Source organism: Octopus bimaculoides, chromosome 1 (genome assembly GCF_001194135.2).
Source record: "Octopus bimaculoides isolate UCB-OBI-ISO-001 chromosome 1, ASM119413v2, whole genome shotgun sequence".
Lineage (NCBI taxonomy): Eukaryota > Metazoa > Mollusca > Cephalopoda > Octopoda > Octopodidae > Octopus > Octopus bimaculoides.
In genome coordinates, this window is record NC_068981.1 from 65,699,626 (window position 1) to 65,712,549 (window position 12,924).

Consider the following 12,924-nt stretch of genomic DNA (forward strand, 5'->3'; position numbering starts at 1 on the left):
TATATATATATATATATATATATAGAGAGAGAGAGAGAGAGAGAGAGAGAGAGAGAGAAAGAAAGACATATCATCATCATCAACAACATTGTTTTAGGTTTGTCTTCCATGCTGCCATAGGTTGAACAAGTCACCACAGTTGGAGTGAGCATGTATTTGAGAGGCAGTGTTCACTTAGTTTTAAATTATATCACAAGCTTAATGTGAAATACTATACATACATAAGCTGTTAAATTGCTTGCGCAGCACCTCGAGAAACTTAGTTGACAGTGTTAGTAAACAAGTATCCTTGATATCTTCCAATGCAAATATGTTGAAGGGAACTAAATATTATAATTAAGTGATCAGAAATTAGCTGGCATCTGTGCTAGTGGAGCACTAAGAGCACCATCTGAGCATGATCGTTGCCAGGGCTGCTGACTGGCTCCCGTGTTGGTGGCACATAAAAAGCACCATTCGAGCGTGGTTGTTACCAGCATTGCCTTACTGGCAATTGTGCTGGTGACACGTGAAAAACAACATTCAAGCAAGGTCGTTGCCAGTGCCACTGGACTGGCTACTGTGCAGGTGGCATGTAAAAAACACCATTTGAGTGTGGCTGTTGCCAGTACCACCTGACTGGCCCTCGTGCCGGTGGCACGTAAAAGCACCCTCTACACTTTCGGAGTGGTTGGCATTAGGAAGGGCATCCAGTTGTAGAAACTCTGCCAGATCAGATTGGAACCTGGTGCAGCCTTCTGGCTTGCCAGTCCTCAGTCAAACCGTCCAACCCATGCCAGCAGGGAAAGCGGACGTTAAACGATGATGATGATGATGATGGTGATGAAATTATGGATTCTCCAAAAATATAAAATATGTAAAGATAAAATATGAGAGAAAAAGTATGATAATATTTTATGGTATTTCTTAAATAGTAGTAAAAACTAAAGTAGTGAGGGAATCTCTAAATTTAATAGTATGATATTAAATAACATTTATGTTAAGGCTGGTTATTTTACCTTGTAAAAATTTTGGTTACTGTTATGAGCTGAATGAAATGAATAGATGAGCAGCTACTCAACATCAAACATGTAATTGTAGAAATCACAAAAATTATCTACTAGATGGTAATTGTGTGGCAAAGTCTATTGTATATAGAACTAAAGTCAAAGCAAATATCAACAATGAACCAATAGTACCATAAAAACCCATATAATTTATGCACTTTTTTTTACAAAAACAAAAATAAACTTTAGTGGGTGCATAAATTACATGAGTAGATCATTTCCAGGATTTTTTTAGAAATTTTTTGGTTAAAAAATGATGTACAAATGTAAACATTCGTATGGGAAGGCTATAGTAGAAAACACTTGCTCAAAATGCTGAAACCATATGATAGCAAAGTAAGCTTCCTAACTACATAGCCATACCTGCATACTTTAATCTGGCTGAATTTGTTGTATCCTTGCAATTGTTTTCTATAGTAGACATAGCAGTGAATCATTTCCTTTCATATACTTATTCAAAAGTCAAGAGAATTAATTAAATCTTAATAAAGTAGATGACAATCAAATAACATAGAAGTTGCTTTCAAATATCTTTTCAAGACTGACATAGAATTCTGTAGAAAGAAAATGGATTTCTTTTCTCCACATCATTTTGTCTTATAGAAGTATCCTAATGATTACAAAGTAATTATTTTGCCTTCAAATTGTATTTATCATATTTAGTTAAATCTCATTTAATGGATATATTCATTAGCTTTTGATTCACAACTTAGTTTGATACATTGCTTCCAAAGCTCTGCTCTTCATCTTTAATGCCTCCTATTCTATAATATTATACATCCAGAAGATTGCATCATACAATTCTAGAGAATGTGATACCACAGACAATTTGAAAATGGATAACAATCAAACCAATGCCCTTTTAAAAATACCTTCACTCATACCACCCAGTTTGTTAACCACCTCTTCGTCAGTGTTAACAAGTTTTAGGAATTAGGACTTGAAGCATACAGCTTCAATATTTGAAAAAATAGGAGTCTATTAGAGGAAAAAATATATACATGAGGCTATTGGATGAGCTCTTTATTAGCAAGTGATATGCACAGAAGCTCTAGCTCACACTTCTTTATGTTAAGGTTATAGGAAATTAAGAAATTAGATGCTGTGCCTGATGAAGCTACATTATGGAGAAATGTTAACTAATTAGTTTTTGTTTCTCTAATTTATTTCATTATAATTTTATAAAACTTCTCACATTGTATTCTCTCCACTCTACCTTTCAAATAAGGCATCTATTTTGTGGAGAGGACATAGTAAATTTAAGGTGAAATGAACTGCTGGACATCAGCAAAATCTAGCCTCACCCTTCTTCTATGACTTTATTTGTGTAATATTCCTTCTCTAAATCAGTGAACATTTTAAATTTAAGTAAACTCCAGCTGGCCTGAATTTCTGACCTAGTTTCAATCCTGAGTTGTATTTATTTCACTTCACTTAATTGTTAAAGTCCCTTTAAAAGAGACAATGTTACACAATCTTAATTTACTTCCTCTTTAAATGTTCAAAGCTTTGTGTTGAGTTAATAAATCAATATTCCATCTCTTAGACTAAAAGTGCAATATGAAATCAAACATGAATACTATGTATTTGTATGCATAACAGTGTGTACATGTGCATGTATATGAATTACTGAACACATAATAATCAAGTAAAATCATAAATTTACAAATTAAATATTTTTTCATAGTTCTAGATATTTTTTAAATTCTAATTTTATATATATTTTTTGCAACTTTTGTACTCATTTTTGTCATAAATTGTAGCAACATAAAAGCTTCATTTACTTGTAAAAAAAAAACGAGTACTAAGAGTATGAAGATGACTTCTGAAACAACAACAGCATTTTTTTTTTTTTAATTTAATGCACGATTGGATTACAGGTCCATTGAAGAGATTAATAAAATCTAATCAGTTCAGCATGGCAATATGAATCGGGATACTTAATACTCCCATCGATTACCATTTACTTGGACATGTGGGAAATATATACATTTCTTAATAGGCTTTCTTGTTCATCTTCATTGTAACTGTTGGAATTTCTATGACAAAAATTGTATGAGAACCTGTTGCATGCACATACATGTATGTGGTGTGTGTGTGTGTGTGTGTGTGTGTGTGTGTGTTTTGGTTCACTTATAATAAAACAATTTTACATTAATCTGATGGATTACTCTATACTTTCATAGATGATGATAATGATAATAATGATGAAGATGATGATTTATACACACATACAGAAATCAAAACATGAGAAGTTGTTCATAAGGTGTTTAATTACATCTTACATATGTTTCATTAGTATAAGATGATTATTAGTTACAAAAGGCAAAATTTTACAAATGATGTAATCCATACTCCTGATGGTTACTACAACTGCCACATGTTTTTGCCAGCAAAATTACATTTAATAATCATACATCTCCAATGATTTGGCAACTAATCTCCAAAATTAGAGAAGAATCAAACCTAAGTTTTATAAGTCTTACCTTAAGTATAAAACTATCTTCAGGTTGTAACTGTTTATCCAAAACAGCTTGTCTGATATTTTTCTCAAACACCATATCTCTTTTACGAGGCACATCAAGGGATGGGAATAAGTCACTTATGAGCCCCATAAACACTGGAAGGTCATCAGTTACGATTTTGGGAATATTAAAATCTCGCAGAGCTCTCATTAGTACCTGAAAATACAAATGCAGAAATAATTCATTGTAGATACAGTATTAAACTGAACATCATGATCACCACTGCCCCTGCCATTGTAGTCATCATCATCATCAATTCTTTTGACAAGTAGATATGATATTAGACATAGCATCATCAACGCCACCACCACCACCACCACCACCACCACCACCATTATCACCACCATCACCACCATTATCACCATCATCATCTGCATTATCAACAATCTTTTAGGTATGATGAAATCTTACAGTGTTCCCTCTGGTTCAGCTTCTCTTCTTAGGTGCCTATTGACCTTGAGCAATCCTCTTCCATGTCTACAAATTATATTTTTTGCCAGATGTTCAGCATTGCCATTGGTTATCTCTAGTTTCTCCAAATTTTTTTCAGTCTAGTTTTCTTTTTATTTTCCTTTTGCATTCTTCTTCATTTTTATTTTATTTTTATAGTAAGAAATGTATAAGTAGTTTGTATGGCAAGTTTGAAGGATCCATTTCAATCATATGGTAAGACCAGCACAACCAGTTACAGAATTAATTCCAAAATGGTTGTTGTCATTACTTTAACAATCATTTTTTCAAATTTGGCATGGTTTGATTGAAGGAAAAAAATCGAATTCTGAAAAATATCTTGAAATCCAAAGTCATTACAAAATTTAAGCTGGCCGCAAGATAAGTTGGTAGCCTATTCATGACTCCAACTTCATGGTCAAATGTTCCAACACTCTTCCCATAAGGCATGTAATTCTGATTGGTCCAATTTGCTTAACTGACAGAAGCACAGAATAGTAGTGGTCTCAACAAACATAACCACAACAGTCATCATGTACACAACCTTCACCTCAATAACCATTACCACTACCATAGACAAGACCATAATGATGTCAACATTGACCATAAAGATAATGTCACTGAAAGGAAAGATGATGATGACCACAGTAAAACTCTGCTAGCACCCATTTGTCTGGCTTAATAAAAAAATGGTTCTACCCTTACTTCATGGTTGAGTGATGAGTGGTAGGAAGGTAGGAAAAGCAGCCAAATGTAGAAATGCTTCTCTTAAGTTTACCTGTCACTTGCAAGTGGGCATGAACTGGTAGCTTGTACCATACTTTCACAAATTATTCTGGGTGTTTATATAGACGTCTTCTCAGCCCTCCCCCATTTTACCCATCAGAACATCGAATATGTGACACTTAGAGGAAGAGAGAGATGTCACTGAAGTCAGCTGCTACTTGTTTACAGCATGATCTGAAGCATCTTGATCAAGGACACAATGCACCACTCCATTCAGAAATTGAACCCATGACTTTCTGATCATGCATCCAACACTAACCATTAGGCCATGAGCCACCACAAAAACAAAATAAACAAAAGATCATTGATGTACAACAAAATTACATTCCACACAGGTAAGCATGTAAAAATGGATATAATGCAGTAAATAAAAAAATAAAATTTTAAACACTGATTAAGGAATAACTAAATTAAAACTACTTGCTTATCTTATCAATTTTATTTCAATACTCCAAGTAAAGCCCCAGTATGACCAAATTCCACTTGCTGGAACCAATAAAAGATAAATGGTAAAATGGTCTGAGGGATAAGTTTATTGAGCTATTAATTCATAGGTTATAAGTTCACACCTGTTCCAGAATGTGTTATTGGGCAGGACAGAATCCTACACACCTTAGTTCTTGATTCACACAGATGTTAAGAAAAGATACCAGATCTTCTATCTTTTCTGCTCTGCATAACAGAAGTCCAAACTAAGCACTGACTTTATGGACTCTTGTGTTTGTAAAATTTAAGATGAAGTATTTGATTTAGCAATCAACAAATATGTGAAAATGCAACTTACTTGATCTTCTGCTCGATTGGGATCACTTCTTTTAAGAGATCCAGCAACAACCAAGACTGATTTGATTGCACGCAATCCCCAATCATAATGATCCTGAAGTCAAAAGTTAAAAATTTGAGGTTAGATTAAAGAATTAATAACATGGTGTTGAACTAGTACAATTGTTAGATTGCTAGACAAAATTGATTACAGTATTTAGTTACAACCAGTTCCATCTTAAGGCATCAGCACACTGGGTAATTTTCTAGGGACCTAATCTAACTAAGTATGCTGATACTTGTTATCAACAAATAAATACTATAAGCTCCAATTGTTATGTGCAGAGGCTTATGATACTGCTAAGATGAACCTGATTACAGCCCTTCATGTTTTGCAATCAAATACTGCTGAGGTCAACTTTGATTTTCATCCCTCAAGGTTTGATAAAAATAAAGTACTAATAAAATACTGAGATTGATTTAATAGTCCTATAAATCATCTGAGATACGAATGGGATTGTATTAGCAGAAGAAGATACACAAAACATTAAGGTTGGGAAAATTAATGTCAGAAGAAAATTATAATGGTCCTGAAGAGAAAAGTTGGAAAGAAGCAGCTTGATGTTATCGTCAAACTGTATGAGCCTACAGCATAGGCCAACTTAATGGTCACAGTACAAAAATGTGACAAGATAATTATTTGCATTGATCCACAAAATTACTATGCATGAACATCGCCCAGCTGTTGAGGAAGTTGCTACATAAATAGGCAATGCTACTAAGTTCACTAAACAGTTACTGACATATAGCTGAACAAAGAAAACTGAAAACTGTGTACAATAAATACTTTATTTAAAAGATATTCCTCCCTGCATTTACCATTTAGTTTATGCAGCTCAGGAGATGTGATACAATGATCTGTGGAAAATATTCTTGAAGGAATTGAAAGTTGAAAGTCACCATTGATGGCAAACACAGGTATGGAATAAGTTCAAACAAAGAACATGCTAGGAAACTGAAACAAGTCTTCAACCGCATTGTGCAGCAGAACTTAGAATAAACCCAGATAAAGCAGAAATCAGCAAAGATAAAGTTAGTTGTATCACTCACATACTCACTTGCCATGGTGCTAAACTAAATCCAGAGAATGTGTGAGCAGTAGTTGAGGTGCTACAACCCATGAATAAGAAACACAAGAATCAATCACACCTTACACAAGATAAAGTAGTTTGGATGCAATATACTTAACAATACAATGGAATGGTTAGGGCTGGAATGATTTGGATAATAAGTTTGCTTAATCAGGAACAGCCTTAACAATGACACCACTGATGCCACCATCACAAAGAACAGTAATAACAGCAACAACAGAAATACTTATAATACTCTGAAAATACATACCTGTTTTGACAAAAGCTCTTTACATAGTTGATATAATGTGATAAACTTTCTAGCAAGAAGCCGAGCATCAAGGAAACCCTCAGCTACCAACATGATTTCACAAATCAACTCAAAATCAGGCACAACCATAGCACAAGGTCTGAAATGATGGAGAGAAAGATAACTGAATAATATAAGTAATGTAATGTGTGTGAATGCGTGTACATGTGTGTGTGTGTGTGTGTGTGTGTGTGTATCCCATCATTATTGTTTTGACATGGATTGACAGAATTCACAATGTCTTCTCAAGTAAGATATTCATCATCATCATCCGCATCATCATTTAACATCTGTTTTCCATGCCGGCATGGGTTAGAGTATAGCAATGTAGTAAATCACCAGCTTTAAACAAATAAATAAACTGAAAGAGCAGACTTTAACTAAAATTTCCTCAGGTCATTTCATAAACAAAATCTAAGGCTACAAAACAGTTTGTAGTGACGCATGGTTCTAGACGCCATGTTGGAACATTCATCTACACATGCGCAAGGATTAGAGCTTTCCAAAGACCTGACGGAAGCCCCTTATGCTCATGCGCAATCAAGTTCTTAGATCATATGACAAGGTCTCGTAGATGTAATATACAGTGAGATAAAAATAAACTTTGATTAACTGAGATTATCTGCAAAATTATGAGATAAACCTTCCTCCTAGGCGTTTTTAAAATCTAAAAATAACCCCAATAATATCAGCTATTTGAAATTTTTGGAAAATTATGACGACACAGATAAAAATCAATAAAAGTCATTTAAACAATGAACATATTTTAGTGTCCACAGTGGAGAACATTTAGCTCAGTTGGTAACATGGAGAAGTAATTAGTAAATACAAAAAGAGAGAAAATAATGACATTGAAGCAAAACAACAAAGGAGCTGAAGGAAGATAACTTCAGTGGAATGTTCTATAAAGCATCGCTGGCAGGCACGGACATGGCTGTGTGGTTAAGAAGTTTGCTTTACAACTGTGTGGCTTTAGGTTCAGTGCTGCAATGTGGGCAAGTGTTTTCTACTATAGCCCTAGGACAAACAAAGTAGTGAGTATTAATGACTTGTAGGGATATGGATGGCATATCCAAAAAGATAAATACTAAAGTTGATTTGTTCAACTAAACACGTCCAGGCAGTGCCCCAGCATGACCGTTGTCCAATGAATGAAACAAGTAAAAGATAAAAACTATATAAATGTACAGTATGGTATAAAGATCTTAAGCAATGCAGACATAGACATAAATGACTTATTCTTATTGCTGAATTTAACTGTTATGTTACTCCCTATAGCATAATGGTTAGTCCATCAAGATATTCTAAAAGTATGGGTTCCTTTATACCAGTTACCTCTTTTTGAGTCTCTTTCATATATTCCCTTAGTATTTACATCCACACTTAGTTTAAAATATATATATTAAGTTGACAATAAATAACAGATACCTGAAAAGTGCTTTTAAGTTCTCTGGAAGTTCTGTTCGCCCAGCATAGCCAGGATTCATGGTAATAAAAATTCCAACTGTAGGAACAATTTTGATGTGTTCCCCCATGAAATTAAATTCCTTCTTTTTGTCTTTGATGGCATCTTGAATGCTTTTTACTTGGACAGCCACTACAGACAAAACCTCCACAGAGATACGATTGAATTCATCAAAACATCCCCAGGCCCCAGATTGGGCAAGACCTTTGTAGATATTACCAACGGACTGGAAATTAAGAAAGATAGAGATTTGATTAGACAAGAGAAACTAGATGCTAAACTTGATTGTGTTAAGATGTGATTCTATGATTCTAATCTTGAATGGCAACATGTGATTCAGATCATTATCATCATCATCATTTACCATCTGTTTTCCATGCTGACATGGGTTCGATGGTTTGACAGGATCTGGTGAGTCACAGATCTGCATCATGCTTCATGTCAGCTTTGGCATGGCTTCTATGGCTGGATGCCCTTCCCAATGCAAACCATTTTACGGTAGGTAATGGATGTTTTTTGTGTGCCACCAGCACTGGTGGGATTTCCAAATAACTTGCAAGAGAAGAAAGGTAAAAAAGGTGGGGAAGCAAAAGGCCCTCTCAATTAAGTGATGGTGGAGGGATATTTGAGCAGGTAGAGGTAATTTTTACCTTTTTATTCTTCTTACCCTTCCAATATATACGTGAGTGTATGTATGTGTGTGTGAGTGTATACCATTAGTACAGCAATATTTATTATATATTATAATAGCTGGCCCTGAGCCATTAAAAATGATGACTAATTGTAGTATTTTATGTATAAATAAGGTACAAAATAAGGCGCATAATAATCACAGATACAAACATTTACATACTTCCCTTGTACACGCACACACATACACACATATACTCACACAGAGTCAAAACACTGTTTAATTTTTCTTTTCAGCGTTGAATGTTCACCGTCCCACTTCCATTGCACACACACACACACACACACAAACATTCCCATGACTCCCTTTTACATACAAACACATATACTCACGCACAGTTGAAATGCTGTTTGATTTTTTTTTCACTGTAGAACTTCCATCATCCCACTACCAAGTTTGTCATTGCCCCTTCCTTCCTTATTCATCTATCACCCCTTCTTTTCTCATTCATATGTTGTGACAGAGAAAAACACAAAAGTATTATTATAGTAGATATTTAACAGTGTCATAGTTTTATGGAACACATGGTGTATACACTTTCATTACAAAGAATACAAACCAATGTCAATATTTGAACTGCATAAGAAGGTGGTGAGCTGGCAGAAACATTAACACACCGGGCAAAATGCTTAGCAGTATTTCGTCTGTCTTTATGTTCTGAGTTCAAATTCTGTCGATTTTGCCTTTCATCCTTTTAGGGTCGATAAATTAAGTATCAGTTGCATACTGGGGTTAATCTAATTGACTGCCTCCCTCCCACAAAAATTTCGGGCCTTGTGCCTTGAGTAGAAAAGAATATTTGAACTGCATAAGGCAGTGAGTGGACAGAACTGTTAGGACACTGGACAAAATGCTGAGCGGAATTTTCTTTGTCTTTATGTTCTGACTTCAAATTCCACCGAGGGTGACTTTGCGTTTCATCCTTTCGGAGTCAGTAAAATAAGTACCAGTTGAACACTGGGATTGATGTAATTGATTTATCTTCTTCCACAAAATTGGTGGCTTTGTGCTAAAATTTGAAATCAATATTTAAACTGTATAGCCTGGACAACAATTTGCTTACCTTATAGTCCATCTGCTCTGAACAGTTGAAAACGTAGACCATAACACCAAGAGCCCTTCCTAAATCTTTGGTGGTTTCTGTTTTACCGGTACCTGCAGGCCCAGCTGGAGCTCCACTCATAATGAGATGAAGAGATTGAGTGAGTGTAATATAACACCTAAAACAAAACAAAAGCAAACAAAAATTAACAAACTGCTTTGATAACTTCACATACAAGATGGTACCCAAAAGTTCTCTGGGACAAGCCCGTAGTAGTTCAGGCTTCCGCTACTAGAAGTCACTTGAGGCAACTGTCAGGCATCAGTCTGCCGACAAGTGGCAAGTGGAGTCATACTGTCACGTTGTGCATCTTTGTTTTGCAGTGCTTCTCCCTTGTTTGTCGATTTTTGTAATGGCTGAAACAAAGGAACAGCATGCTTCCATGAAATTCTGTTTCCTGCTGGGGAAAATGGCAGCCAAAACAGTTCTCATGCTTCAAACAGTTTACAAGGCCATTGCCATGAGCAAAACACAAATTTCAAGTGGTTTTCACACTTTAGGAATGGTCACTCTTGAAGACCAACCTCTTCCAGGGCAACTATCAACCTTCCAAACGAATGAAAATATCATGAAAATTCATGAACTAATATTGGAGGACTGTCACCAAACAATTGACAAACTTGTTGATATGACTGATGTGTTCTGGAGCTCCTCCCACTGAATTCTGAGTGAGGAATTGCGAATGAAAAGAGTTGCAGCAAAATTTGTGCCTCACTTGCTCACAGAAGATCAAAAGCAGTCATGACTGAATGCATGTCTTGAACTGAAAGAACAGTTGGAAGTTGATCCGGAACTTTGTTCAAAGGTCATCACTGATAATGAAAGCTTGTGCTATGGCTATGACCAGGAAACAAAGCAGCAATCAAGTCAATGGAAGCATTCAATGTCACTACACTCCCACAAAGTGCATCAAGCGAAGTCCAATGTCAAGACGATGCTGATTTGTTTCATCGATGCAAAAGGAATTGTCCACACAGTATTTGTTTTTCCTGATCAAACTGTTAACCAAACATTTTACGTGGCAGTTCTGAAGCGTTTGCGAGATGTGGTGAGATGAAAATGCCCTGATCTGTGGCAAAGTGGAGAGTGGTGGTTTCATCTTGACAATTCTTCTTCATACACTGCTTTGAATGTGAGACTGTTTTTGACCAAAAATGGCATGACTCCCATTTACCCACCCTCCCTATCCACCCAATCTTGCTCCCTGCAACTTTTTTTTTGTTCCCCCCAATTAAAAAGTCCTTAAAGGAAAACGTTTTGTAGATGTGGAAGAGGTGAAGAAAAAAGCAACAGAGGTATTAAAAGGCATCATTTGGCAAGAATTCAAGGACTGCTTTGAACAGGGAAAAATGCATCTGGACTGATGCATAATTTCAAATGGAGAATACTTTGAAGGTTTTAAAAGGGTAAGCATGTAAAATTAAGTGCATAAAATGATATTGCAAAATTCTGGTTTCTTTTGGGTACCTACTAGTAGGACTCACAAAAAGTGTATGTGGAGGAACATTTCAGCACCCCCTTGTATGTCACGCCAGCACATCATGTCACACCAATGCACTATGGTATATCACTCCACAGTATTACATCAGATCACACCAGTGCACTACAATGCAGCAATTGGGAACCACATGTTTAAACTATTAAATGTGAGTGGTTAGAGGGGAAAATTTAAGCACAAAGGAAGTTCCAGAGAGAAGCTGTTCTGGAGAGAATGGATCATAGTTTATGATTAGTTCAGGTTGTAGAGGCCCAGATACAGAGGAGGTGAAAGGAGAAGGATAAACAATAGATGAAATAAGTGGGTATATGTACAGATGACGTACAATGAGCATTGTTGTCATAAAAGTGGAAGATAGAGAAAGAGGACACATCTTGCCAATGGGCAAGTGACAGAGATATGATGTTGAGTGATAGTTTTCTTATCAATGGGGATGCATCATAAGATAAACATAATGTATTACATTTGTTTTGTGAGCCAATAGGGGACACATTACCAAATATGGTATGCAAGTAAACAACAAACCAAATAAATAACTAAAAGCAAAAAAAAAAAATATTGTAGCATGTTAATATACCTGTCTGTAAGAGGAGTTATTACCAGTCGTGGAGCATTACCCAGATACTCATGGCTGTAGCGGAATTGGGCATCACAGATGTTAGCAAAGCAATCCTTGAGACCTTGCTCATCCCATCGATGTCTGAGCTGAGACAACCAAGAAAATGCTTGAGCATTATCTACTTTATTTGCAATCATTTTTGTTACAACATCTCGAGCATGTACATCAATGGTACATATGGTCATTATTTTCTGGCGGTCACCTTTGTTCAGCTCACCCACAAGCATTGTAATTAAGGCATTCAGCTGCTGGATCTGTGTAAAGGAAAAAACATTTTAATTATAAACACACACACATTGTGAACATAAGTTGAGAAGTTGATTATATATAAATATATATGTATATTGTTTATACATAAATATATATGAAGAGCTTACTTTCAAAATCAGATATGTGCATTGGAATGACTTTGGAGTAATTGTTTAAAACAACAACTTGAATATATCTGATTTTGACTGGAAGACTAAGAATTTAATAAGATTGTTTTGATTTATACAATATTAATATTCTTGTTACCTGTTTTAGACATGTCTAAATTCT

At 35.4% G+C, this 12,924-nt stretch overlaps 1 protein-coding gene across 1 annotated transcript in view; it reads right to left on the reverse strand.

The window, feature by feature from the left end:
- Window positions 1–12,924, reverse strand: part of LOC106870727 (dynein beta chain, ciliary) — a 109,770-nt gene that overhangs the window by 48,575 nt on the left and 48,271 nt on the right. Inside the window, exons 26-31 of the mRNA XM_052967251.1 lie at window positions 12,343–12,638; window positions 10,229–10,385; window positions 8,438–8,700; window positions 6,971–7,109; window positions 5,592–5,684; window positions 3,533–3,727 (exon numbers count right to left, since the gene is read on the reverse strand). Coding sequence (XP_052823211.1) covers window positions 3,533–3,727; window positions 5,592–5,684; window positions 6,971–7,109; window positions 8,438–8,700; window positions 10,229–10,385; window positions 12,343–12,638 — 1,143 coding nt within the window. The remainder of the gene's footprint in view (window positions 1–3,532; window positions 3,728–5,591; window positions 5,685–6,970; window positions 7,110–8,437; window positions 8,701–10,228; window positions 10,386–12,342; window positions 12,639–12,924) is intronic.